Genomic DNA, 24,547 nt, shown 5'->3' with positions numbered 1-24,547 from the left:
CTTCAAGAAAAGAAGTCAGATAGGAAGAGCAAAATAAAGTTGGAGGAAGGGAGAATTATGGTAGATGAAAAGAAGGATAATTCATGTACTCTTAAACTGGAAGAAAAACCAGTGGTGGGAATTGACTTACCTGAGTCTCTTAAAGAAGGTAGAGATGAAGAGTCTCCTGAATCCATGAAGGATGATAAAGTTGTTGCTGAAAGAAGCAAGTCAGAAGAAGAAGCCTCATCTTCTTCATCTTTGGCTCTTCCTGCACGAGTAGAACTGTCTTCTACTTGGCGCCCATTTCTGCTTGAATCTAGTGGCAGTTCTAGTTTGGAGGAAGGATTTTTTCCTCCTGATGAAGAGGAGACAACTTCAAGCCCATCAAATAATGAACGAGAAGACGCAGCTGCTTCCATAGACTTTCCAACTTCTTTTGGTTACCCTTGTATTGGTGATGTCATTACAAGTGTAGGAGGTTATGGAGGTCCTGGGGTGTTTGCCTTATCACGCACTCTCTCTCGTATCAGTGAAAGAAGTACAACCTCAGAACAGGAACGCTCTGACTTAGATGATGATTCTACCAAACCTTCATCAAGATCACCATCAGTAGATGATGAATCTTTACTCTCTAGTGATCACCAACCTAGCCTTTCATCTGATCCGCCTTCTGGTGGCCCCACAATAGACGAAGGTGTTTGTGGAATAAAACCCCTAGGTGTATCCACAGAGTCTGACACTCCAGCAACTGGTCCTTTCTCTGGTAATATATATATTCCACCTCCATTACTTTCAGACGATGATTGGCCTTCTCCTCCCACCTCTTCATCAGTTTTTGAAACACCAGTTGTAAGTCATGTGGAAACCTTTTATATGGAAATTCACCCAGAGGAAGCTTGCAAAGTGCTGGTCATTGACTCAGCTACTGATCCAACTGGTGGTGATGGTAGTTCTACAGATGAGAACCACACACTTCAGGATGAAGATGATGACTTCTTGTCAGGAGAATGTCTGTCTTCGTCAGCAACGACTTTGGATGGTACTGTAAAAGTTGCTGTTAGACCAAAGTGTCCTTCACATTATTGTGCTGGAAGCTCACTTAGTGAAGACACATCTATGGCACTTTCCCTGTCTGAATGGTCCAGTAGTACAAGCACAGTTAGGCCTCAGTGTCCACTCCACTACTCCAGTGCTAAGAGTGAAAACACTTCACTTAATGATCTCAGACGATCAGTACCTGATCTACCTACCAGTAGCAAAACTTCGCCAAACAGGTCGCGGAGCCCTTCTTATTATTCCGGCGCAAAGAGTGATACTTGTCTTGATGACTCTAGTCCTACCAGACTGGGAAAACCTTCTTCAGGACAGAAGTCAAGGATTACATTTTACTCAGCATCCAAAAGTCTTACCAGTGTTGATACTTCTTTTGATAATGTCCCAGTACCCATTATGTCTTCTGAGAGACCAGTAAAAGTTGTTAGGCCCAAGTGCACTCCATATTATTCAACTGCACATTCGGATGAAGGAGATAAAATGTTAGAAAGAGCAGTTTTGAATCAAGGAAGAGGAGAAAAGGACCTCTCTTCACAGAGTCTAGATGCACCTGCTGGATGGTCAAATGAGAAAAGTATATCTACTTATTCTGTTCAACAAATAAGTGGTCCTAAAGTCAGATCGAGATGCTATTCCTACTATTCAACTGCAGCAGCTGCTAGGAGCCCACAGAGTGATGGGGACACCTCTTCATCTCTTGATGGATCAAATGTTACTGAGAGAGTTGCACGTGCTCCCAAGCGAAGGAAGTCACAACCCAAAAAGAGGCATAGAGTTACAGTTGATTTGGAAGTAAGGGATGGACAAATAGTTGAAGTCTCCTCCACATCAGCTGTAGAAACTCATTTGTCAGGTGATAAGTCACAGGTTTCTACCCAGGGTACTATAGATTCAGCATCCATAGTTACGTTTGTGCCAAAGCAGTCTTCTGTGTGAAGTCGTGTAATGCAATTATGTAGAAAGAAATAGATTATCTTTGGAACTTACTTATTATTTATAGAGAAGTCAATACAGTATTTTCTATTGCTTAAAGATCTGAATTTTACTTAGTTACATAATTTTATAGTTGTTTTTGGTATAAAAATGATCCTTATTTTATTGGGGTCTGCTGTGATTGGCTAGGGATGTGTAAGAGGACTTTGATTTTTACTTTGTATTTTGATAATACTGTTTTTTTAGATACTGCCACATTGAGCACTTCTTTCTTTTTTCTTTCTTTCATTCATTTTCTCCTTTTGGTTGGTTAATGAGTAACATGTAAATTTAATATATTTCTTGTTGTTATCATTATTGTTGCAATGGAGGAGACTATGTCTCTGTGGAACTGTAGCCGCTAACAGGCCCATTATTCAGCCCCCAGATGATATGTGAGTGAGTATGAGTTAGTGGTGGAATGATATTGACAGGGAAAACCAAAGAACTTGGAGAAAATCCTGTCTCATTGCAACTTGTCCATCACAAATCATTTAGAAAACTTTTAATTTTCACATTGCAATTTTGATAGATTGCATCTGCTTGTAATTGGAGGTCAAACTGAAGATCAAGAAAGTGCATAGTTTGTTACAAGCTGGCATGTTTCAGAAACAGCATAAAACATGTGCTTTACATTTCATCCAAAAGAATGGTTATTTAAAGTAAACATATTAATAAAATACATAATGAACGGCTTCACTTAGTTATTTGAGTGGCTTTTGATATGGCATTTTTGTTGCTGAATTTTTTTAACTGTAAAATTAAAAAGATGACAAAACTGGTGTTGTTGAAAAGGGGTTTTATAGGCACCAAACAGCAGGTCATTGTTAACCATCCTGTAGTTTTTGTCACAGCTTGTTTGGACTTGTGCTGGATTAAGTTACTCTGTGTCTCTTGCCCTCTTTTTGTGAAAAATTTCTCACATTTCTTTTGCCTCCAGTTTTTTCATTACTTGCTGCCTGTAATATGAAAGCCTATCATCAGCCAGGTTTAGAATGATTTAAAATTTATGCTTATTGTACTGCCGTATTTGTGACTCAATTATTCAGTTTAGTTTATGACGACTGTTGTATAATTTACACTTAATGCGCAGTATTAAGAGTGATTTTCTTCAGATGAAGTTTGCATACAAAATTGTTATGTTGGGTTTAAATTTGTTTGTTGTAATTGTTATGTTGTTGTTGCTAGCCATGTTGCAGAGTGTTTCTGCTACGTCTAACCCCAGTACCTTACAATTTAGATGGTGACAGATGAAAATAATGTTCCTGAAATGAATCTCTTCTTAGCATTCTTACAGACTTCAATTTATGATGACAGTTCATAGCTCAGAAGACAAAAAATTGGCATTTTAATATGAGTCAAATATCGTATAGTTCAAAACATTGCTGCTCTATCATAAAAATACCAGTTTGAGGCAGGTCTATTATATTACATGTTTTTCACTTGCTGCAGACATTCCTCACATTGATGTGTTGCGAATTTAATAATTTAAATCTTGATTGTACATATTGCAGTAGCTTTTGGAATCAGTGATATACCACAATAATAATACCCATGCTTAAGATATTTGTTTGTTGTAGTTGTTATCATGCAGCATTGCATACTAGAACTTTTTTAACTTGCTTCATGAATTTTGGAGAAGTATCGACATACCTGTTAAATGCTATTCTTATTTCAAATTATAATGTTAGAAGAACACAGCTTTGAAGCTTTGACAGTTCAGTCATAATAGAAACATGTGTTATATCAATTCCTCGTTACTAATAGTTAAATTATTTATATGTCTTATATAAAACATATAATGAAAATATAAATATTATATTAATCTCAGTTATACTAAAAATGGACTTAATATTTCAAAATGCAACACTTTTTCCAATATGCCATGTTCTTTAAAATTATCTTATACATAGTACCTGTTTTCTTTACAGAACTGTGTCTTTTATTTAGTATTGTTAATATAATTTTTTGATATTTGTTTACAATTGATTGTTGCAGCAAAGTTCATAACTATTTGTCCCACATCATTGTCTGAATGCATAGTTTCTTTCTTGATTTATATTTTAAATTTCCAAAGTGATTATTTGTTGTTCAGTGAAAAAATATTTTAAAAATGGATTCTGAAACTTAATTATTGCTGTTGGCAGTACAGTTCTATAAAATGATGTCACAGCCCTTGTGTATGGTTCATATCCTTCATGATGAACTCTGGGGCTGTAAATTCATTCTTAATTTTAAAATTCTCATTTATTTTATCAAACTTTATTAAATTTTACTTGTTCTATCTGCTTAATTTTTATTAAAAAAATTGTTTGGAAAAATATCTCTCTCATGTTCTTTTGGCAATGAAGTTTCCATGTTGTGATGGAAAAAGCTATTTCAGTAGTATGATAGTTTTCAGTGAGATCATCCTCAAAGCTGTCCACTTTTGATCATCTTTACATGATGCATTGTTAACTTTCATGAACTTCAGAACCATTGTTTTGTTCTTAGTTTATTAAACTGTCTATGGCTAACCTCTCAAATAACTGAGATGTATGAACTTTAACAGTCCTCAGGATGAATAAAATGTACTTAAGTCCTTTACTCATTTTGGATTAAGTGAAAAGTTTATATTTCAACATCAGGGTAGAGTGTTATTTGAAATTATGTTTTGTTGTTTCCATATGGCACATATACATGTTTCTAATCCCCCTTCCAATCCAAAGTCATGCATTTTGAAATGACTTGATCCTTCACAGTTGTTTCACAGTTCTTGGAGCATATTCCTGGAAGTATATCAAGATTAAGACTGAATAAAATGTACATATGTGTGTTAGTGCATACAATTTTTGCCTTATATTTAAACAGAAATTCAAGAATGTGTGGATGAACTGCAAATGTTGTTCTCTGATGTACAACAACATTAGGAAATCAAAAGGTGTTTTATAAATTTACCATTAATTACTATTTGTACATAGCTATGAAGATGATGTTTCAGGCTTAGGTATAGTTGAGTTTAAAAATATCTTGAATAATCTGATGTTTATGGCATCTGATTTAATCAGTTCAAAGAGTAAAAAATATGGAGACTTTTGGTTTCTGAAAAGAAGCAAAAATAAAAACACCATTTCACATTTCTTATTATGCTAAGTGTGTATTATAATAATTTTCCCCATTTGCTGCATGACTTTGAAAACAGCACACAAATTTTTTTGAATAGTCTGAAAATAATGTCAGAACCAGATGGTTGATACGTTATAACATATTCAAAGAATTGATGCTATTTCTGTAATAGCTGACACTCAAATATGTTTTTTATCGCAGTATTAGTAATTAGAAATTTAGACCGATTTCTCAGTCTTATTGTGCAGGCAGTGGTGATTTTCTTAAAACTACCGGGTCAGCTCAAACAGGGCTGTACATAATTATATGAAGTTATATGCAGTAAGTAGACAAAATTCATAAGAGTGAAAACAAGAACAAAACATGGTCCGCACATGGTTCTTACTGAATGAGGTGGACAGTGTTACCACTAATTTAATATTTTATTTAAATATTTTTGTAATTTTTTTATCAATTTGCTTTCACCAGTCCTTCAAATTTGAGTTTAAGGTTATAGATCATTGACCTGGCAGAAAATCGCCATTGGATATAAGTCTTTTCAGTTACTCAAAATGTATGCATATTACTGGAAGGAATGATTATAGACACTTAATGAAATAAATATGGGAAATTGTTTGAGAGAAAGTCAAGAACTTATTTACCAAATTTAGGAAGGGAATATTATGCAATTAAATGCGGTGTATTTGTACCAGCTTCCATTGTTTATAATTTTATGCCCCTGGATTCTTGTGTCTTTTAGCTTTTGTTAGCAGTAGGCCTACATACAAGCTTGTGAAAACATGGTGGGTAATGTCAGTTGTCAGTATTCTGTTCATTTTATATTGTAGACCAGCTTTAACATGTTAGGAAATGTACACATAGTATAATAATTTTAGCACATTTGCTCTGTTGTTAGTTCTCGATTTGCAGTTTGTGAATTCTAACTTTTGATGCTGTCTTATAAATAGTACCAAAAAGGCAGGGCAAATGAGCAAGGAACTGTAGCATAAAAGTTGGTCCAAATCGATCCAACAGTAAATTTTTTAGTCTAAATTTCTGTGTGAAATTTTGAAGCAGTATTGTTTTTAATTGTGAACCAGATATATTGTAGGTAATCTTCAGACTCTGATTTAAGTATGTAGTTATCTGCTAAGTGATGTTTCTGTCAATTTGTAGACTTGCATTTTTTTTTATAATTATTCACTTCTGTTTAATATGGTTAGTGCATTCAGTGAAGAATAATAGTGAGAGATTTGCCTCATTCTTCTGCTAATTTTCTTTCATTCAAGAGTATCCATTCCACTTTTATAGATCTTATAATGAACTGTGGAACAGAGTCTTCCTGGACCATGTAAACAAGAGGCTGACACTGGTTACTATCTTGAGTAGGATGAATGCAGTGAAGATAGAATATATATATATATAATGCATTAAGGAAATTATCTTCTTTATGAATTTATTTTGTTTCTGTTGATCATGTAAGTATTTGTATAAATCAGTCAAAAACAGCTTTTCTGTGATTTTTAGTTAGTTCTTTAATTCTATCATACTATTTAATTACTTTGCGTTATTAACATAAATTTTTTATCTGAGATTCAACAAAATGTTTTCTTCATTTTCAGTGTTGTATCCTGTCTCTCTTATGTTTTGATATGACAGCAGCCTCTAAAATAACATGTTCATAGTGTTGTGACTTTGGCTTAAGTTTACTAGCATGCTAGTTAATTTTGTAAATTACTAACTGTTCAGACAATTTTATGCTGACTTTATTGAGGTTTTCACAAGCTGGTATATAATTATGATGTAATATGTTTGCTCAATAGGTTAGGATTTTAAAGAGATGCTGATATGTAACTTTGCATGAGGGAATTGTCAGAGGGGAACATCTCAATACATTTTTGTGGATTGTGTAATATTAGTTTGGAGGAACAAAGTATTTCTCTTCATTTAAAGAAGTATTCACCATACTGTCATATATGCCACACATTAACTGTTAATTAAAAAGTAGGCATTTAATCTCTTGATCTCAGACTGCAGTGCTATTAAGATTGCCATGGAAAAGTAAAATAAAATATGTAAACAACTGTTGTATATGGTATGATTAGATTCTAAGACATGGCATTCACTTGAGGGCATAGGCATTAATGCCTGTTCTGATCAGAAAGATCACTGCACCTTTACCTCAGTGCTCCTAGATTTCTTTATCCCTTATATTTATATTTTAATGCTGTTTTTGGGAATCTGCCATCATTTTATACATTTTGAAAACACTACAACTGAGATTCCTGCATTCTGTTATATTATTGTCATGTTTATGACTCACGTCACATCCAAAATACTTGAAATGTATCAATTATAAATGTTTTTAATGTTAAAATATGATTTTAAACTTTATATTTCCATAAAATATTAAGCTAGTATTTAATTTACTGTTGATATCAATTTTTAAACAGGTAATAATGCTTCAGAGCTTATTTGATTTAAATTATAGTTGGTTACTATTGTGTAAAAGCAGAATACTTTATTACATCATCTAAGAATGTGTTTATTCAGCAATAACTATTCATTTATATTGGTTTCAAGAGGGAATGGTTATCAAATTAAGGATATTAAATCCTGCATTGTAATATTACAATTTAACATCTTGCCTGTACAGACATGCTGTCTCTTTAGCCAGAACCATGAAGCGTGTTTGTGCTTGCATAATGAGAACTCTGATAGTTCTAGTATGGCATATGACTAATTATTTCAGTACAGTGCATTACACTATGTGTTGATGCTGCTTTTCCTGGCAATAATCTTGTCTATGTATTATGTAAGTACAATTTCTGGTCTGTTGTACCGAATTTTAATCTTAATTTTTACTTTGCTCTGAGCTTTGGGATTGCTTTGTATCATTACTTCTTAAACCTTTTGTCCATGGAACCGTTGATCTTAAAAAATATTTACAGCATCTCAAACCAAAATTAAAAGTTTCAGTTATTAAACATGGCTTAGCACATTCTTTTTTGTGTGTGTGGTACTCAGAGGTGAAAGGCAATGGAAATTAAAGTAGTTAACGTATATTATTAAGATGAACGTTTCTATTTACCACATTGCGTATTTTCTTAATAAATTTGAAGTAATACTGGATTTGTCTCAACCAGCGCAAATAATTATTGTGGTGAGAAACAGAATTATTCATTCAGCAGAATGAATGCTGTGTGTCCTTACCTTCAGTTTATTAGCCAGAGACTTCGGTGCTCTCATAGATTGGGTAACCACTGGCCTTTTTCAGAATACAGGTATAGTAGCCTAATAGGTCAATATTCCTGTATTATTTTTTATGATGGTGTGTAATTAAAATAGAATTTCACACAGCCATGCTGTGGCAGAAGGAACAGTTTGGATCAGAAATTAAACATGTAGCTTACTGAATTATAAATTGTTTCGGTACACTTTAAAGGTATTGTCAACTCTAGTACTTGTGCAATGGAATTGTGTTATAAGTAGGATTTGAGATTCTTGTGGTAGAGTACGAAGATGTCAGTCTTCTGGGTTGTAGTGCTGTGTAGTCTAGTGAAAGTTTGTCAGCATATCAGAGGTGCTTACTGCCTCCATCATCAGGGTGATAATGTAGGCAGCAAGCACCTCTGAAATGTTGGTAAACTTCCACCAGACTACATGGTGCAACAACCCAGAAGACAGCCATCTTATGTTGTAGATATTTTGCTGCCAGGAATTGTTTCCTTCTTCAGGATAAGTGCCAGTTATTTAAATGCTAGTGTACATTATAAGTGGAAAAAAACTTTTTTTGTAACTCACCCTCTGTTTTTACTGTAAAGATCATACACACATTATTTAACCAGGGCTAAGCTTATGGTCACATAGGAAGGCTTAGATGGCTTTCAAATATATAATTTCATTATGTAAATACTTTTGACACTGGCATTCATAATGAAATCTGCTATTAGAATTTGGCCATAGAATCTTTGGGGTTGATTTGCAGAACACAGTTTGGGAATCATTGATCTTACATTCTGTAATACTTCTGGAGCATGAAATAATATATAACCTGCAAAAGTGTCTAGAACTAATAACTGTAGTACTTAAAAATTCTGTGTAAAGAATTTTGAAGATTCGGGTTTTAAAATTGGTCAAAACAGCCTGCCTGCTATCATATCTAGCCATAGAAAGTAAGGTCTTCCTGTAAGCAAGTAATTTTAGCATATGTATGTAATGGCATAACGTGCCATGTCTAAGCATATTCTATTTGTAAAAATGTACTTTTACAGGAAAACTTTATTTTTTCTGAATAATCACTTATAACAACAATTGTTTGAGTTTATCCTTATGGTGAAAATAGTCAGAGGTATATATTTCATTTTTCTATATTGTTGTGCTTTTCAGCTATGGATGGCACATCTTGGCATTTCCGTAATGGTCTGCCCAACTATCTGGGCTAAAATCTGCTGGCCCCATCTTCCTCTTGGCTGATTTCACACTAAATGAATCCCTGCCCATCTGTTTCATAGTCTGGTATGGTAAGACAAGGCTGATGGACTTATCTTGATGCTGGCAGGTCATGTTTAGCAAAAGTATTCTCGTGTAATGTCACTCATTCAACACAAACACAACACCCTCATCTGGCGGGATACTTCTCAAGTTAAAAATTTAAAAATTTTGTGGGTACATGGTAAAGGTTTGCTGCTTTTGGATTTAAATTTGAGCCTGTTTGATATGGGAAGGTACTGTGCTAGAAAGTTATAGCAAGATTTTAGAAAATTTTGTAAATCTCTGAAGATTTAAGGAAATTTGTGATACCTGTCATAAAGTGTTTAAAACTAATCAGGCAAATCTTTATGAAGTTTTGTAATCTTACAAGGGTCTCTGTAATTTGGGCATTTATCGCAATCCAGACATTGAACACACTTTAATTGCTATAAATTCTGCAATCTTGCTAAAACATTTTAGGAGATTTAGTGTTCCATCATGTTTATCTACTTCTATATTGGTCTTCTTGAGAATAGGTCAGTTATGTGTATAGACAGAAAATAAGGTTAGGCTAGATTGTATATGTAACTTTATTTCAGAGTTAATAATGATAAGAGACTGAGAAGTATTTGTAATTGTACTGTAGATTACATACTGCCACATGCTTTACAAGTTTACATAATGTGTTTGTTGAAATGAAATACAGAGTGGTACGGACCACTGGTTTTCAAGTATTTAATAATTTTTGTAATTTTATTTTGGTACATGTTGTATCAGTTGTAAGAAAATGAGACTGAAAACGTATTAACATACATTTATTTTACATTTATCAGAATAATAAAAATAGAATACATAGCCTTGACACAGTGGATAATCTTAACTCAAAGCAAGTTTGTAATAATTTAGCACCACAGAGAAGTGCTCAAAACTGACAAACTGGGCACTAATATTTCTTTCTAAGGCCTTGTGTTCATAATTTACATGAAGTAAATTTTGCTTGATGTGCTGCTTGATTTTCATACCTTGATCTTTTATTTGCTGTTATTTTGTGCTATGCACAGAGGTGAGAATTTTGTAAAAGAAATACACTTGACAGTCTAAATCTCTGGTTTTTGAAATGGTTGTACTAGTGTATAAAAAGACAGATACCATACTGTCAGAGATGTTCACTAAATTACAGGCTAAATCAATTGTAAGTATGTTGGACCTTTCCTACTTCCATGCAGTGTTGGTACATGATTAACCTTTTTTTTGGGCTTGGCTTATCTCATTCTATTCTTTTAATTTGTTTTAGTACTATTGGGCTCATTAAAATTTTTATTTAACCCATGTTTTACTTTGCAAACAGCCACCTTCAGTGAGTAATTTATTTTTGAATGGAAATGTTTTAAGTCATATTCATTTCATTCATGTAGAAGGTTTGCCATCTGTAAGTCTGTTTTGTATTTTAGTTAAAATAACAGTGAACTGCATCAAGAATGTATCATATCTTATGTCTTGGAACAAAACATTCTTAACAGCATCTGGTATTTGACTTCTCTTGCTAAATTATTACTACAAAATCAAGAAATTGCTTGTCAGGCCACAGTACAGAAGTTAATGGGAAACAAGTTCATAATTAGTTTAAAAATTATTTTATTGATTACATTTAATTGGAAAATTGTTATTTATTTGATACTGATTTGTTTTAACCAAGCTACTGTTGGAAGACATTGCATATTTATGTCAGGTTAACAATATATGGTGGTTTAGAGTAGTTTATGTTATAAATCTCAAACTGTTAGTGAAGTTTTCCCACAGCACATAACGCATTACTACCATGACCACAATAATTTATGTGGTGAAATATACTGTTCATTAGCATCAAGTTGGTTGTTCAGTACTGTTTTCCAAAGCTTGTCTTACCATCCGTCTACAAGTCTGGTATTATTTGTTATTGATTTGGTTGCATTGAGACTTGCATTCATCCAATTTATCTTACCTGCCTGAGCATAACAGTTACATTCCTTGTATTTTTTTAATTTGTACATTTTTTACCAGCAGCTCTAATGCATGATCTTAAAACAAGTCTTTGATATTAATGTCTTATGTTACTCCGCCCTAGTTTGTAGTTTTATATGATTGTATTATACAGTTAATTGGAATTCTTTAATTCCTCAGTATTGTCACCTCACTTTCTTTCTTTCATACATTTCTAAGAATGACAGGACTTATCTTACGTGAAAGTTACTAAATCTGAAATTGCTGAAAACAAGTGTCATATTGTGTTAACCCTGTACTGTTTTTGCTACACAGTTGTAATTTTATGTTGCCACTGTTAACTGTATCAAGAGGCAAGATGTGTGTGCATTGAGCAAAATAGTGTTTTAGCAGAGTTCGCAAATTTTCATTGAAAGTTTTGTGAGTTATTAAAGTTTCAATGGCACACAGAATACCTCATGGGTATTTTGTAAAGCACAAGTTTGTTCTTGTGACCTGAACTTTTTAATCTTTTCTGCCATAGTAGTGAGTAGTGTTTGTATAAAAGTATAGTGTTTGCATTCAGAAAAAATTTACTTACACAGGATTTGGAATCTGGGTTTTGCTTTGCTTTCAGTCCACCACACTTGTCTTTGTAAAATCTTGCTTGAATGTCAATTGGTAATTTTAATTTCAGTAGCTTCAGGATTGAGTTTTCTCCTCTTTTTCCAAATAAAGCAATATATTTGCAATAACATTTGGTTTTATAAATGCCATTGTTTATTGCATATCACAGGTTCCTGTACTTGCTGAATGACTTATAGTTGTCATATGCAATTTAATTTCAGGCCTTCACTTCCTACTATGTGTGTACATGTATGTTCTTGTTTCAGTGAAATGTTCTGTGTAAATTAGAATTATGCTTATTGTTTTAATGACCATCTTTACATTCTCAAAATTCTTCTTGGGGTAAGAGCTCTTTCCAGAAACAGGATTAATAAAATGTATGCAATTTGCTGCCCCTTTTGGATATTTGATATTTTCTTGAAGAATATTCTTTGTTCTGGTTTTCTAATACTATTAACTTCATTAACATGACACAGAGTATGACCAGTTATGATCACTATTAATGATGGCATTGCCAATTTTTCTATTAATATAAACCTGGATATTGGTGTGCACATATGTGTGACAATTATTTTACATGTTTTAAATAATTTGATTTATATGTATGCTTGATGATAATTTGATTACTTTCAGGCAAGAATTTTCCTAAAGATAACAAAAATTTGTCCTTTCTATTTTGATCTTTTAATAACAGTTTAAATTGGCCACTAGAACTTTATAGATAAATCTAGAATATAAAATGCCATTGTGATTTGAGATGATGTCAGGTTCTTATGCAATTTGTAGGAAGAAATGCAGGCATGTAAAATCACTGGGGAGTACGAAACTAAATTGGTCTAGCCATTGATATTACTGTCATAAGATGGTCCTTGCTGTTTTGTAAATACAGATAAAATTGGGACATTATAATATGAAGGTAGCGTTGATATGCACTGAAATTCTTGGGTTTGTGCTTAAGTACAGAACAAGTTTACATTTTTCTTGACTTTTTCTTGTAAAGCAGTCTTAATTAATTCTTTGCTTGGGTCATTTATGAATAGTTGCACAATCATGTTAACAAATAATCAATTATTATAAGTGTATTATCTGGCAGGTGATTTTTTTAAACACAAATAGCATATTTTGTGTTGTACAGCATACTACTGCCATGTGAGATGATGGTACATGAAAGTACTAGAGTGTAGAGTCTGCATATGAATTTTACTGAAAGAATTTGATCAAGTAAAAAGTACAAAATATTCTGTGTTTTTGTACTGGTACCGATTGTTGCTTCTTTAAGCATTTTTTGGAAGGATTATGTTGAGGAATGTCTTTAAGGTTGTTAAAACAAAACTCCCTTATCATCAAATCAAAAGTATATTTTAGATTAATATTATTATTGTTTCTCTACAGTAATCAAAATGGAAAGATCTGAAATAGTTCTTTCTTATGTGCCAAAATTGATGGTACAAAAGCTTAAAAATAATATTGTTTTAATATATTACATAATTATCAAAGCATTAAACTATTTATTTCTCGGTATGTAGGTCACGTACCTGTAGCCTGTGCATCAGCAAATAACAGTTATTTAAAGTTAGACACACTTATCTGCCCTGAGATTGCTGTTAATTATACTCAAATGGTAACACATTATTTTGAGTTATAGAAATTAGGCATATCACCATTGGATTGAATGATTTCTAATGGTAAAAGTACAATTTGAACATCGATTACAGCTATGTTCTTCTTGCAGAATGATAGATTTGCATTTGTTTTTATTCCAGTGTTGTCTAAATAGGTGTAGATTCAAATTGCACAAAACAATGGCTGATATTGGGAACAGAAAGTGTATTTTTATTGTCGCAGAGTAAATATAGTCTTTCCAAATGAAATTACTTTTCAAAGAATTAAAATTGATACATTTTTAAGTTTAGTATTTGCAGGTTTCTTAATGTATGTTTCTAGTTTCCGTTTCTGTACTCACATCATTAATTTAGTATCAGTATTGAAGGAAGATTCACAAAATAAGAATATAATTTTCCTTCAGAACTATCGCAAATGTATAGGGTGTCAGAAATACCCACTAATCTCTTTAACTAACTTACTGTATGAGCATTTGAGGTATTCACTGTTCAAGAAATATCCTGGAATTCAAAGGTTTGTTCCTATCAGTGCAAGAGTTATATCCTAATTTCTTCAGATCCATTTTTATATTAGCTGTTATTTGAACACAATTATAATATTCATCTAGCAAGTAGTGTTACAGCACAACAAACAAGATTAAAAAGTGTTCTTGTCATTGAGCAGAAAAAAGTCGGTATGATTTAGTCTCATTTAGAATGTTCAAGTGGATTCAGGCAGAATCATTAATTTCAATAAAGGGGGTATTTGCACTTTGATGTGCATAAACCCATTTGGTTTAAATGATTGGCCATCACAGAGTAAATTAGTATTATCCACATTAGTTCTAGTAACTGTCATATCTTGTAATTTTTTAGGTAAAATTACTTGTAGCCTTATTACAGAAATTGAAGTTCAAAACCATATTGTTGGCCTCTGTCCTTACGTTTACAAAGAAAATTGGTTTATGTTACTATGTACATGTGTCTGTCCTACCACTATAATTTTAAACCAGTTGACAGGTTTTCATGAAACTTGATATAAGCTCTGTGCCATTAAAGGCTACCCCAACTGTGTTCTTGCTAATTTCTTACCATCAGTACTACCACTATGACCAGCAACCTTGCAAGGTAGTGAGTTGGGTGTGTTCTTTTGAGACCTTTGCTTATTATAGACATTTGTTTTGGGACAGGTTGTATTACATTGTGGTGGGATTCTCTTTTAAATTCCTAATTTCACTTTTTCTCATAATGGTTGATTCTTCTTGTCTTGCTTCTGAATACCAGGACATTTCTTTCTATGAAAAGATGCACTTGCCTTGTCAGTCTTAGGGCTTTATATGGTTACTTTCTAATGTGGTTTAACTTCTTGTATGCTGCTGGTTATTTGCTAATGATGTCATGGATTCTAATTTTGAAGCTTAGAAAAGATTCATAGGATTTCCTGTTATAAATGGGAGCTATTGATTGGTGAATGAAAATTTAACGTTACTGTGAAAACATACATTACTTTACATTACAATTTGTGTAGTGTAGCTTAATATTGGTGGTTTGCTATCTCATAAAAAGACCAAAAATAATTATTATATGGAAACCATACTTGGAATCAGGAGGTCAGTGCCCAAGTCATGCATGGGGTTGACAGACAGTGATAATTGATATTAATATTAGTAAAGATTTGATATATCAAACTTGATGTGTATTTGTTGGGTTCTTTAGGTTTTGTTGGTAATGTCAGGGTATGTTGAATGTCAAGATTATTCCTAGATTTAGTTAATACGGAGTGTTCTTTGTGTGTGTGTGTACCCAGATTATATCTGCTGGTACTGTTTTTTAATAATCCTGTACATTTATATGGTTCAGTATTGTGACAGACTTGTCCTTCACGTGTCTCTGGAAATACTACCATAAATTTAGTTCATATCATAGAGTAACTAAATTTAGATATCTTTACAAATTTTAGATAGAACATACCTTCCCCCATATGACATTCAGTGCCAAAAGTATTGTTTCATAATTGATGTTTTTTTCTTCCCTTTGATAGTATTACATGTATGTAGGATTTCCAATAAACAGAAGTTAAAATTAAAGTATGACTATCATTCAATAGGTTGAAAGCAATGGAGTGTTGCCAGACTGTTATAATGAGCTGAGAATAAATGTGACTGATTATATTGAGATCTTCCCCTGTGAATCTTTTATTTAGTGATGTAAAATATTAGAATGTACATTGAAAATAAAAACATTAACTTTGCTTAGAACTGTTGCTATTTTGTCATGTGAAGATATGCCATTTCTGTGTGCATTATCATTTGTTTCAAGCCATAAAATGTGAAAATATCTAAGATACTTAGAAAGAAGAGGTACTTGAAGGTTTTTAATTTTTAGAGCACTTCTGGGACGTTGATGTATCTCCGCTTTAATTACGTAACTAACTAGTACTGTTTATTAGGGTTCTATAATGGGAGTTATAATGTAAATTGCATTTTGAACTTCTGACACATCATTTATAAGTTACCTGTTTCATGGAATTTATTTGCAAGTCATGAGACAGGTGCCCACTCTTCTTACTCAGTTTTAAGTGAGTGAAATTTTATTTTAAAGTTTTATGACAGAATGTCTAGAATATTTGGACTTGTATCACTGGTTGAAAGATGCTCACTTTCTTTGTTTTAATGACAATTTATTTGATTTTCCATTATGATAAAGACAGACCAACTTTAATAAAGGAGATTACTGGTAATATTGTGAAAGAGAACAGACCTGATTTTCATGAAAACTAAGAGTGGGTCGGCTTAATAATACAGTGTAATGCAACTTCCTGCAGAATACATGAAAGGTGCACATCCAACTTGAGTTATGATAGTGAGTAAATTAAAAGTGACTGTTTCTTTGCCGTAATTATTTTTTAGATGTTGAAGTTCCTTTAATTTTTGTTGCATATTGGTAGTGAATAAGAATTTTGGATGGTATATGTGTGTTTATGTGTTTATTATTTCTTTCGCAGTCATTGTATTTTTCAGTTGTTGGTGTTGACTTTGGTGTCAAAATAAGTGAATATTAACATTTTCTGTACTCTTACTGCATTATAATCTTTAATGTTTCAGAATGAAATACATATTGTTGACAAGTAATTGATTGGCAGTTTTGTAGTTGACACAGCTTTGCTAGTTATTTGTGGTTGTCAGTGCAACAATTAAAATCCAAACTTAAAACACTTAGCAGTGGTATTCCATCCATACTAGACAATGGTTATACAGAGTTAACTTGTTCTTGAGCTTCCAATTACAAGAATGTTCACAAATTGATATTATTAATATTATTGTATGTCCAGAGTTATTTTTAAGTTGATGTTCTGAAAATATTTTTGCATCCAGAATCTGAATGTTTTTGGTATGTGGTAAACAGTTAAAGATTTCAGTATACATGATTATCTTGTGATCTAGTTTCAATAAATTTTGATTCACTGCTTAACTTACATGGTATTACATGTAATCACTAAGTCAGCAGTGCACTTCATACTCTAAAGAAATTTTTGGACTGAATATTTTGTTCTGCATGATATTTTAGCATTTTGCAAAAATGCCAGGCTTCAGTTTGCCAATGGTTATGCATAAGTGTATGAATTTTGTCAGTTTCCAAATAGAGGATTTTCATGATCCAAATTTTAAATTTCTCTTTATGAACTGTTGCAGTCTCTAGATCTTATTTGTTTGAAGCCAGTTTCTAAAATTGTATGAGTAAAATTCAGTAGCAGTGCCAGACCAGAGGTAGGATGAAGAAAAGATTCTCTTTAATTTCTTATGAAGGATATTTATTTTTAGGAGTTGTTTCAATTTAATAAATGTTTCTTTCGTGTGTTTAAGTTCATTACATAACTTTTAAAAATTTATTTTTGGACTGGAATTATATTTTGGCAACATTATTTTATCCATTGCACTACAGAGTTACATTTTGATGTTTTCATCCTGTATGCCATCTTTCTGATCCTTCATAAGTTTCACTTCAAGTCGTGCATTATAGATGTAGGACTACACTTCCTTTGGCTGGCATTGTGTTAAGATTTCCAATTTAGTTCTATTTCAGTTTGTCACACATCACAGGGATTTTATTGTCTTTTTTGTTTTGGGAACATAAAGTATGGGGAACTCAGCTGCTTTTATCTAAACTGAGAATGTCTGTATAATGCTTAAGTTTGATGTATAAAATGACATATACATATATACAAGATTTTGAAAGTATTTGTTGAATGGTTTTGTTTAGAATTTTAGTATTCTTGTTGCCATGAAAATTTGTTTCCATTATTGATGCATATAACATTACAGTTTATGTGAACATTGAGTGTGTTTAAACAAAATATGCAGCATACTATTCAAAATCACTGATTTGTTTTGCATTTATGTACAGAATTTTTATTTTATAGTTCCATTGTTTGTTGCCATGGATGAATGTTTGAAATGTACTGTAATTTTGAGTTTCATTCATGAATTGTGTAGTAGTGGGAAGCTTTACTGTTACTTCAGTGTTTTTGTTTATTTGTTACTAGAAAAGTGTGAACATGTATTATATAAAACTCAAGTGATCATAAAAAGAGTCAGTATTTGTGTTTGCATATGGTTTCAAGATGCAAGTCAGTTATAAAATTGTGGATTTTATCAGTCATGATGTTCTAGGATGTGATGCCTTAGTCTTGTAGGTTGTTACCACATTCAGTTGGAAGTGGTATATTCCTTCAAAACATTGGTAGTTACCTCAAGAACATATGACATCATGACCCAAAAGACCATGATTATCTTTATAATTGTTCATTCTGAGATCATACTGTAAGTATTGATGTGTTAACCTTGTTTATGAAATTGGTTTAAGAAGTTTAGCATATTGCAGCTAGACAACTTCCAGTTGCTATAGACGTTTTTATTGCAATGGAGATACTTTCAGAAGAAACTGCATTGTCAGTGTCTTTTTGTTTTGTGCAACTCAGTTAAATTCGGTGATTACCCAGAAATACATATTTCACATCCTCAAAACTGTAAATTCTGGTAATATTAAATTGTTAGTCTGTTTGCCAGTAGGTATTGATATCTGATAAGTGTTATGTTTTCCATTAGCTGCTTGGAAATTTTTTGTTTTTTATGTAGTGCATTCATTTTTGTTTTAATTAGCATGTTTTGGTAGTTGTAGTAAAATGTTTGATGCATACTTTTTCTGTTGCCACATTTTTATGCATGATATTCAAAATATGTTTATATAAATGAAAATCAGATCTTGTATTGTCTGCCTGTATTATATGTTACTTACATACTGCATAAGTTCTTTGTCAATTTTAAGATTTAATTGATCTAAAAAAATAAAACATTGTATTTTAAATTTTTTTCCTAAATATGTATTTTAGGTGTTAGCTGAGTATGGTTCTTTGAACACTGTCAGTCAGCTTAATTTTTCTCACCAAGTTGTCATTCATAAAATGGACTAGAAGGTCAGGGAGTAGAAAGTAATGATTATACAATAATATACTTGAAATTTATTAAATGTGTGGTTCTTTTGTAGGTATTGACACAGTAGAAGGCATCAGCGGAACACCCCAGTTGAAGATGCAAGATAACAGCACATGCCTTATTACATCTACTCCCAATGAAAATGGTAGTATTGCAACAAATCACAAGTAAGAATAAGTATATATTATTATTTTTTCCACATTAAAATTGCTACCCAAATTTGAACAAATCTAACCCTTTTTATTACTTTCTTCATCTGAGGGACCTTTATATAAAGTAGTCATATACATTGTTTTAGGATGTGGTAGGCTGAAATTTTGTGTTTGCACATACATATATACACATTTTTCTGTGTTTTATGTAACGAGAGGTTTTGTGATGGTCCGATTCCCCGTTCAAGGACTGTTACCAGTGTCTGTATTATTTATACTTTCAAAATTGAATTGAATTGAATTGAAAATTCTGAATGAAAATAGGCCAAGGGGCCTAATTCATGACAACTAAAGGAGAATTTGGTTAACCAGAATATATAATTAGATTTGTTAAAGAAGTATGTAAATACATCAACAATGAATATTGCGTTTTTGTCATGAATAACTGTTGTGCAATCTCTATAATTGATATATTTGCTTTCCTTGTGAACAGAGTGGAAAATGAGATTCATATGCCTGATGTTTCTCCACTGAAGATTGTCAGAGATGAACTCCCAGTGGCTAAGATTGCTAGCACCATTGAAGGAGAAGTTGATATGCGAAGGAAGGTTAGTTCAGACACCATATCATCACCCAAGCATGCTCTATTTCTCAACCACCTTGACTTTGTTAATTTGATTGCAAGTAATATATGGTGAAGAAATTAAACTTTACTCTCTAATTTTATCGATAATACTGTGACTTTCTCTTCTTTGGGTCCAGATATTTTCCTGAGTATCCTGTTCTCAAACCTTGTATTCTGTGTTCTTGCCTGAGGTGAGGGATCAAGTTTCAGACCCATACAAAACATAGGTATTTTAATCTTTATGTTTTTAGATAGGAGTTGTGAAGACAATGGATTCTGAACTGAGTGGTAGTAAGCATTCTGCAGATATGTTGGTAATTATTAATTTACAATTTATGCTAAATTTGCAGAACTCCTTGTTTCTTTTTTGTGTGTACACTGTTTTTCCTGTCTTATGCATGATTTGATTTTCAGAGGTATCCAACAGACCGTGCTTACTTTATTGCAAAGGAGATTTTAATGACTGAGAGGACCTATAAGAAAGACCTTGAAGTGATCAGCTTGGTAAGTTGCATATTTAATAACTATAAATGTATATGTTTGCCTTTAATTTTGCAAGGAATAGGTTAATGAAAATTGAATATCATGCATGAACTTCAGAGTTTTCTACCAAGGTTCACACTCAGTTATTTGTTAATGTGTTATCCATCATTATGCAATACATAACAAGCAGTTTTTTTTATCAGTCTCTGTGTCATAAATAACTCCATGAACCCAAATCCATTAATTTAAAATTGGCATTGTATACTGTTTGCCAGAATTAAGGAAAAATCTTGCTCCCATGTGGTTTCCCATGATCATGTCACATAATTTGTTATGCTTTTGTTCAATTTACAGTTGCTGTACAGCTTTTAGACAATACAACTCTTGAAATTAATAACATCAGTTGCATATAAATCATAGTAATTGTCCAGTAATGAATGTCAATCCTTAATTCAGCTCTTAACATTTACCACAAAGGATCACTGTGTGTTCACAAACTAAGTAACATCTGTTTTCCATGGCATATCACTAATCTCATGTATCAGTGGAAATATTTTCAGAGAATATTTCTTCTTCCACCATCATTCTGTTTTACTTTCTGGTAGCAAAGTCATTCAGCATATGGTTTTATTGTTTATTTATTTGTTAAATATTGTCTTGTTACAAAATCTCAAAAGTAGAGATGTAACATTTTCAGTAATGTATGACTAGATAAAATGCATGCAGTTGTGGTGGTAACGGTGACAAAAGTAATGACAACTGCTTTGTAAATGTCATATTGTTACAGTGTTCTAAGAATGCATGTGCTGATTTGTACCACAGTTTCTAGACGTTTGTTTTCCCAGAAATAATTTTGTTACTTTTACAGGTTTTTTCGCTTCTGAATATGACATTTTTGTGTAAAAATAGCATTTAACAAATTGTTTCATAGTCTGGAAAATAGAGCATTGTTTATTTTATTCTATAATAATTTTTCTTCAGTAATTTATGTTTTATGTTTTGGTATTATTTTTAATTATATGTGTATATTGTATTGGAGCACACTTTTCTACTTACACTTAACTTGTATCATATGTGACTAGGGAATTTAAGTCTCCATACTGCTGGTCTGTCAGCTGTATTTTAATTCTAGGAAGGGGTTAATGGTAACAATATGCTACTGCAATGCATGGTCAGCTGGACTATATATAAGCTGTTATGCATGGCCAGGAAAGGTTAAAGTACACATGCATTTAAAGTTGAATGTTGTGTCACATTTGACTTAAGCTGATGGACATTCTTTTCTCTCAGTGGTTTCGTGACGAGGTGAGTAAGGAGGAAGGTGAAATGCCACATTCAGCTTTGATGCCTTTGTTTTCATTGATTGAGCCTCTTCTTGAGTACCACTGTGGCTTCCTTCGTGATGTAGAAACTCGTCTTGCTACTTGGGAAGGCCGCAGTAATGCACATCTCAATGGAGACTATCGTCGCATTGGAGATGTTCTTTTGAAGAATATGGGAGTTTTGTCAGTAAGTATTAGGCATTTATCATTCTCTGAACTAATTTACTGGTTTTAATTGATTTCCATATTTTGTAAGGAAAGTCTTGCTTAAGTATGCCTGTGTGTGTCTGTTTCCTGTCAAGAATGTTACAACCATTTAACAGATTTTTGTGATACTTGGTACGAATATCATGCCACAAGAGGCTGTGCACCTTGTAATTTCCTGCAATATCAAAATTATTACCAATATGGCAGTTGTTTAAACATTGGGATGAGAGCAACACTAATGAGACTGGTTTCTAAAATATTTCATGGTAAGTTTCCTATATAATGTAAAACAGTAACATGGCAATTAGTTTTTTGATGACAAGAACTAGTGAACCGTTGGAACTAGGCATGTGACATTTTTTATTTATGAGGGTGGTTCAGATTTGAACTGAAATTTTTGTTGTTTATCAGTGTCTTTATTAGCTTCAAGCCCATCCTGCAGGAATGAGACAGGTATGTACATGTAGGGGGAGAGTACCTCAGGAAGACTGCCTAATATGAAACATGTAAAGTAATTAAAATTGACATGCTTTGATCAAAATCTGAATCATATTTGAACTACCAGAGGTTCCCTGTCTCTACGACAGACCATAAATAAACCTAGAATTTGATTTGAAGCTTTTTCTATATGTTAGCAATTCTGTTTTAACTTTAGTGTTATATCTGACAGATTTACTTTAGTCAAAGCCTCTAGTGAACTTATTACCACCTGAAAACTTTTAGAGTTGCCTAGGGCTGAGCCAAAAAAATTTACCATGTCTTTCTTTACAGTTACAAGTGGAAGGTTGAGACATAAAGCAGCCTTGGTAAAATATGACACCAATTTGTTTCTACTTCCATTTTTTATAAATAGTCTAATTTACCACTCCATGTTATCTAATTGTGGAAGCATATTCTGACATTTATGTTATACTTGTTTTGGCAGTTGTATGAAAAGTACCTAGCAAAGCATCTGGTTGTTCTTGAAAAGCTGGACTCTGCATTCCGACTGAATCACAAATTTGAGCAACTGTATCGGGATTTTGAAATGCAGAAAGTCTGTTATCTGCCACTGACTGCATTTATATTGAAGCCTCTTCAGAGACTTCTGCACTATGAGAACCTGCTGGACAGTAAGTACAATCTGCATTGAATGTGAAGTTGGAGCAGCTTAATTTTGAATTGTATGAACCTCATCCAAACTGGAACAAAGAGCAGCCTATGAATTACATAAAATTCTAAGTAACTGGTCCCTGTTCTGGGTTAACAAAATTCAATTGCCTTCAACTCCTATCACCCATACATCCTGCCTGATATTATTACCCTCCCATCTATGTTTATGTCTCCCCAGCGGCCTCCTCCCTTTAGGCTTCCTGACCAATGCCTGGTGCACACCTCATGCTCCATCCATGCACGCCACATGAACCACCCATCTCATTCTTCTTGACTTAATCACCCTGATGATATTGGGTGAGGAGTTCAAATTTTTAAGTTCATCATTATGCATTTTTTCCATGCCCCATCCTCTTCTCTGCTAGGCCCAAATGTCCTCAAAACACCATTCTCAGACACCTGCAATCTATGTGAGAGTGAGAGGCCATGTTTCACACCCATACAAAACAACAGGCAAAGTTATTGTTTTGTATATTTTAATCTTTGGGTTCTTAGAAATCAGACGGGAAGACAAAATATTTTGAACTGAAAAGTAGCAAGCATTTCCAGAATTTAGTCTTCCTAATTTCTTGTGAATATCATTTTGATTTGTTATTGTTCCCAAATATTTGAACTTTGTCATTTTTATTAGCCACCCTAATGTGATTTTGCCTGCCTGTCTGCTGATGGGATACTAACATGTACTTAGTTTTTTCTGAATTTACTTCTAGGCCCACCTTTCTACTAGCTTATAGTAAACTTCTTTGTTCCTCTTTATTGTGTTTATGTCGTCACCCAACATAAAATTCAAGTAATTTATGATTATAAAATCTCCCCCCACCCCATAAATATAAAGGAAAATATCCCTTAAAAAAGTAAAATTGCATATGAGGAAAAAATAACTGAGGAAGTGGGTGATTTAAATTTCCTTAGCTGCCATATTTTATACTTTAATGATTAATACATAGAAAACAAAGTTACACTATTCAACCAGATCTGTGGAACTATACATGATACACAAAACATAAAGCTAGGATATTAACACAAATTTTATAAAACATTCTTCCCAGTGTGTCTATATTCATGTGAGACTTGGTAAGAGAAGGCCAGAAAAGAAGATTACAGACAGCAGAAGTGAAGTTTCTAAGAGCAGTGAGTGGTTTTAAGCTAGTTGATATGATAAGGAAGATGATATTAGAACCCAGTTAAAAGTTAAAAATTTAAATAAAATGGTCGAAAAACAAAGGGAGAAGTGACATAAGATGAATCAGATACAACAGAAGGTTTTTGGCGATGGTGTGTTATAATATCTAAAACTGTTGTTTTGTACTTTGTCTATTGTCTACATTTTATAAAATACAATATTTCAGATTCTGAATTCTGC

The 24,547-nt window shown here is 32.8% G+C and overlaps 1 protein-coding gene across 3 annotated transcripts in view; it reads left to right on the top strand.

Moving 5' to 3' along the window:
* Cdep (Chondrocyte-derived ezrin-like domain containing protein) overlaps positions 1-24,547 on the top strand; it is a 76,768-nt gene that overhangs the window by 37,149 nt on the left and 15,072 nt on the right. For 2 of the 3 annotated variants that reach the window (XM_022068607.2, XM_022068605.2), the window contains exons 12-17: positions 19,296-19,410; positions 19,889-20,003; positions 20,272-20,334; positions 20,435-20,524; positions 21,794-22,012; positions 22,958-23,144. In XM_022068607.2, coding sequence (XP_021924299.1) covers positions 19,296-19,410; positions 19,889-20,003; positions 20,272-20,334; positions 20,435-20,524; positions 21,794-22,012; positions 22,958-23,144 — 789 coding nt within the window. The remainder of the gene's footprint in view (positions 1-19,295; positions 19,411-19,888; positions 20,004-20,271; positions 20,335-20,434; positions 20,525-21,793; positions 22,013-22,957; positions 23,145-24,547) is intronic. The other variant, XM_022068608.2, reaches the window with a different exon arrangement.

This window comes from Zootermopsis nevadensis, unplaced genomic scaffold (genome assembly GCF_977971745.1).
Source record: "Zootermopsis nevadensis isolate Lab colony 2312 unplaced genomic scaffold, Znev_1.0 Znev_ptg000024l, whole genome shotgun sequence".
In the NCBI taxonomy this organism is placed as follows: domain Eukaryota; kingdom Metazoa; phylum Arthropoda; class Insecta; order Blattodea; family Termopsidae; genus Zootermopsis; species Zootermopsis nevadensis.
The sequence above is the reverse complement of the archived record's forward strand: the minus strand, read 5'-3'. Positions and strand labels throughout refer to the sequence as shown.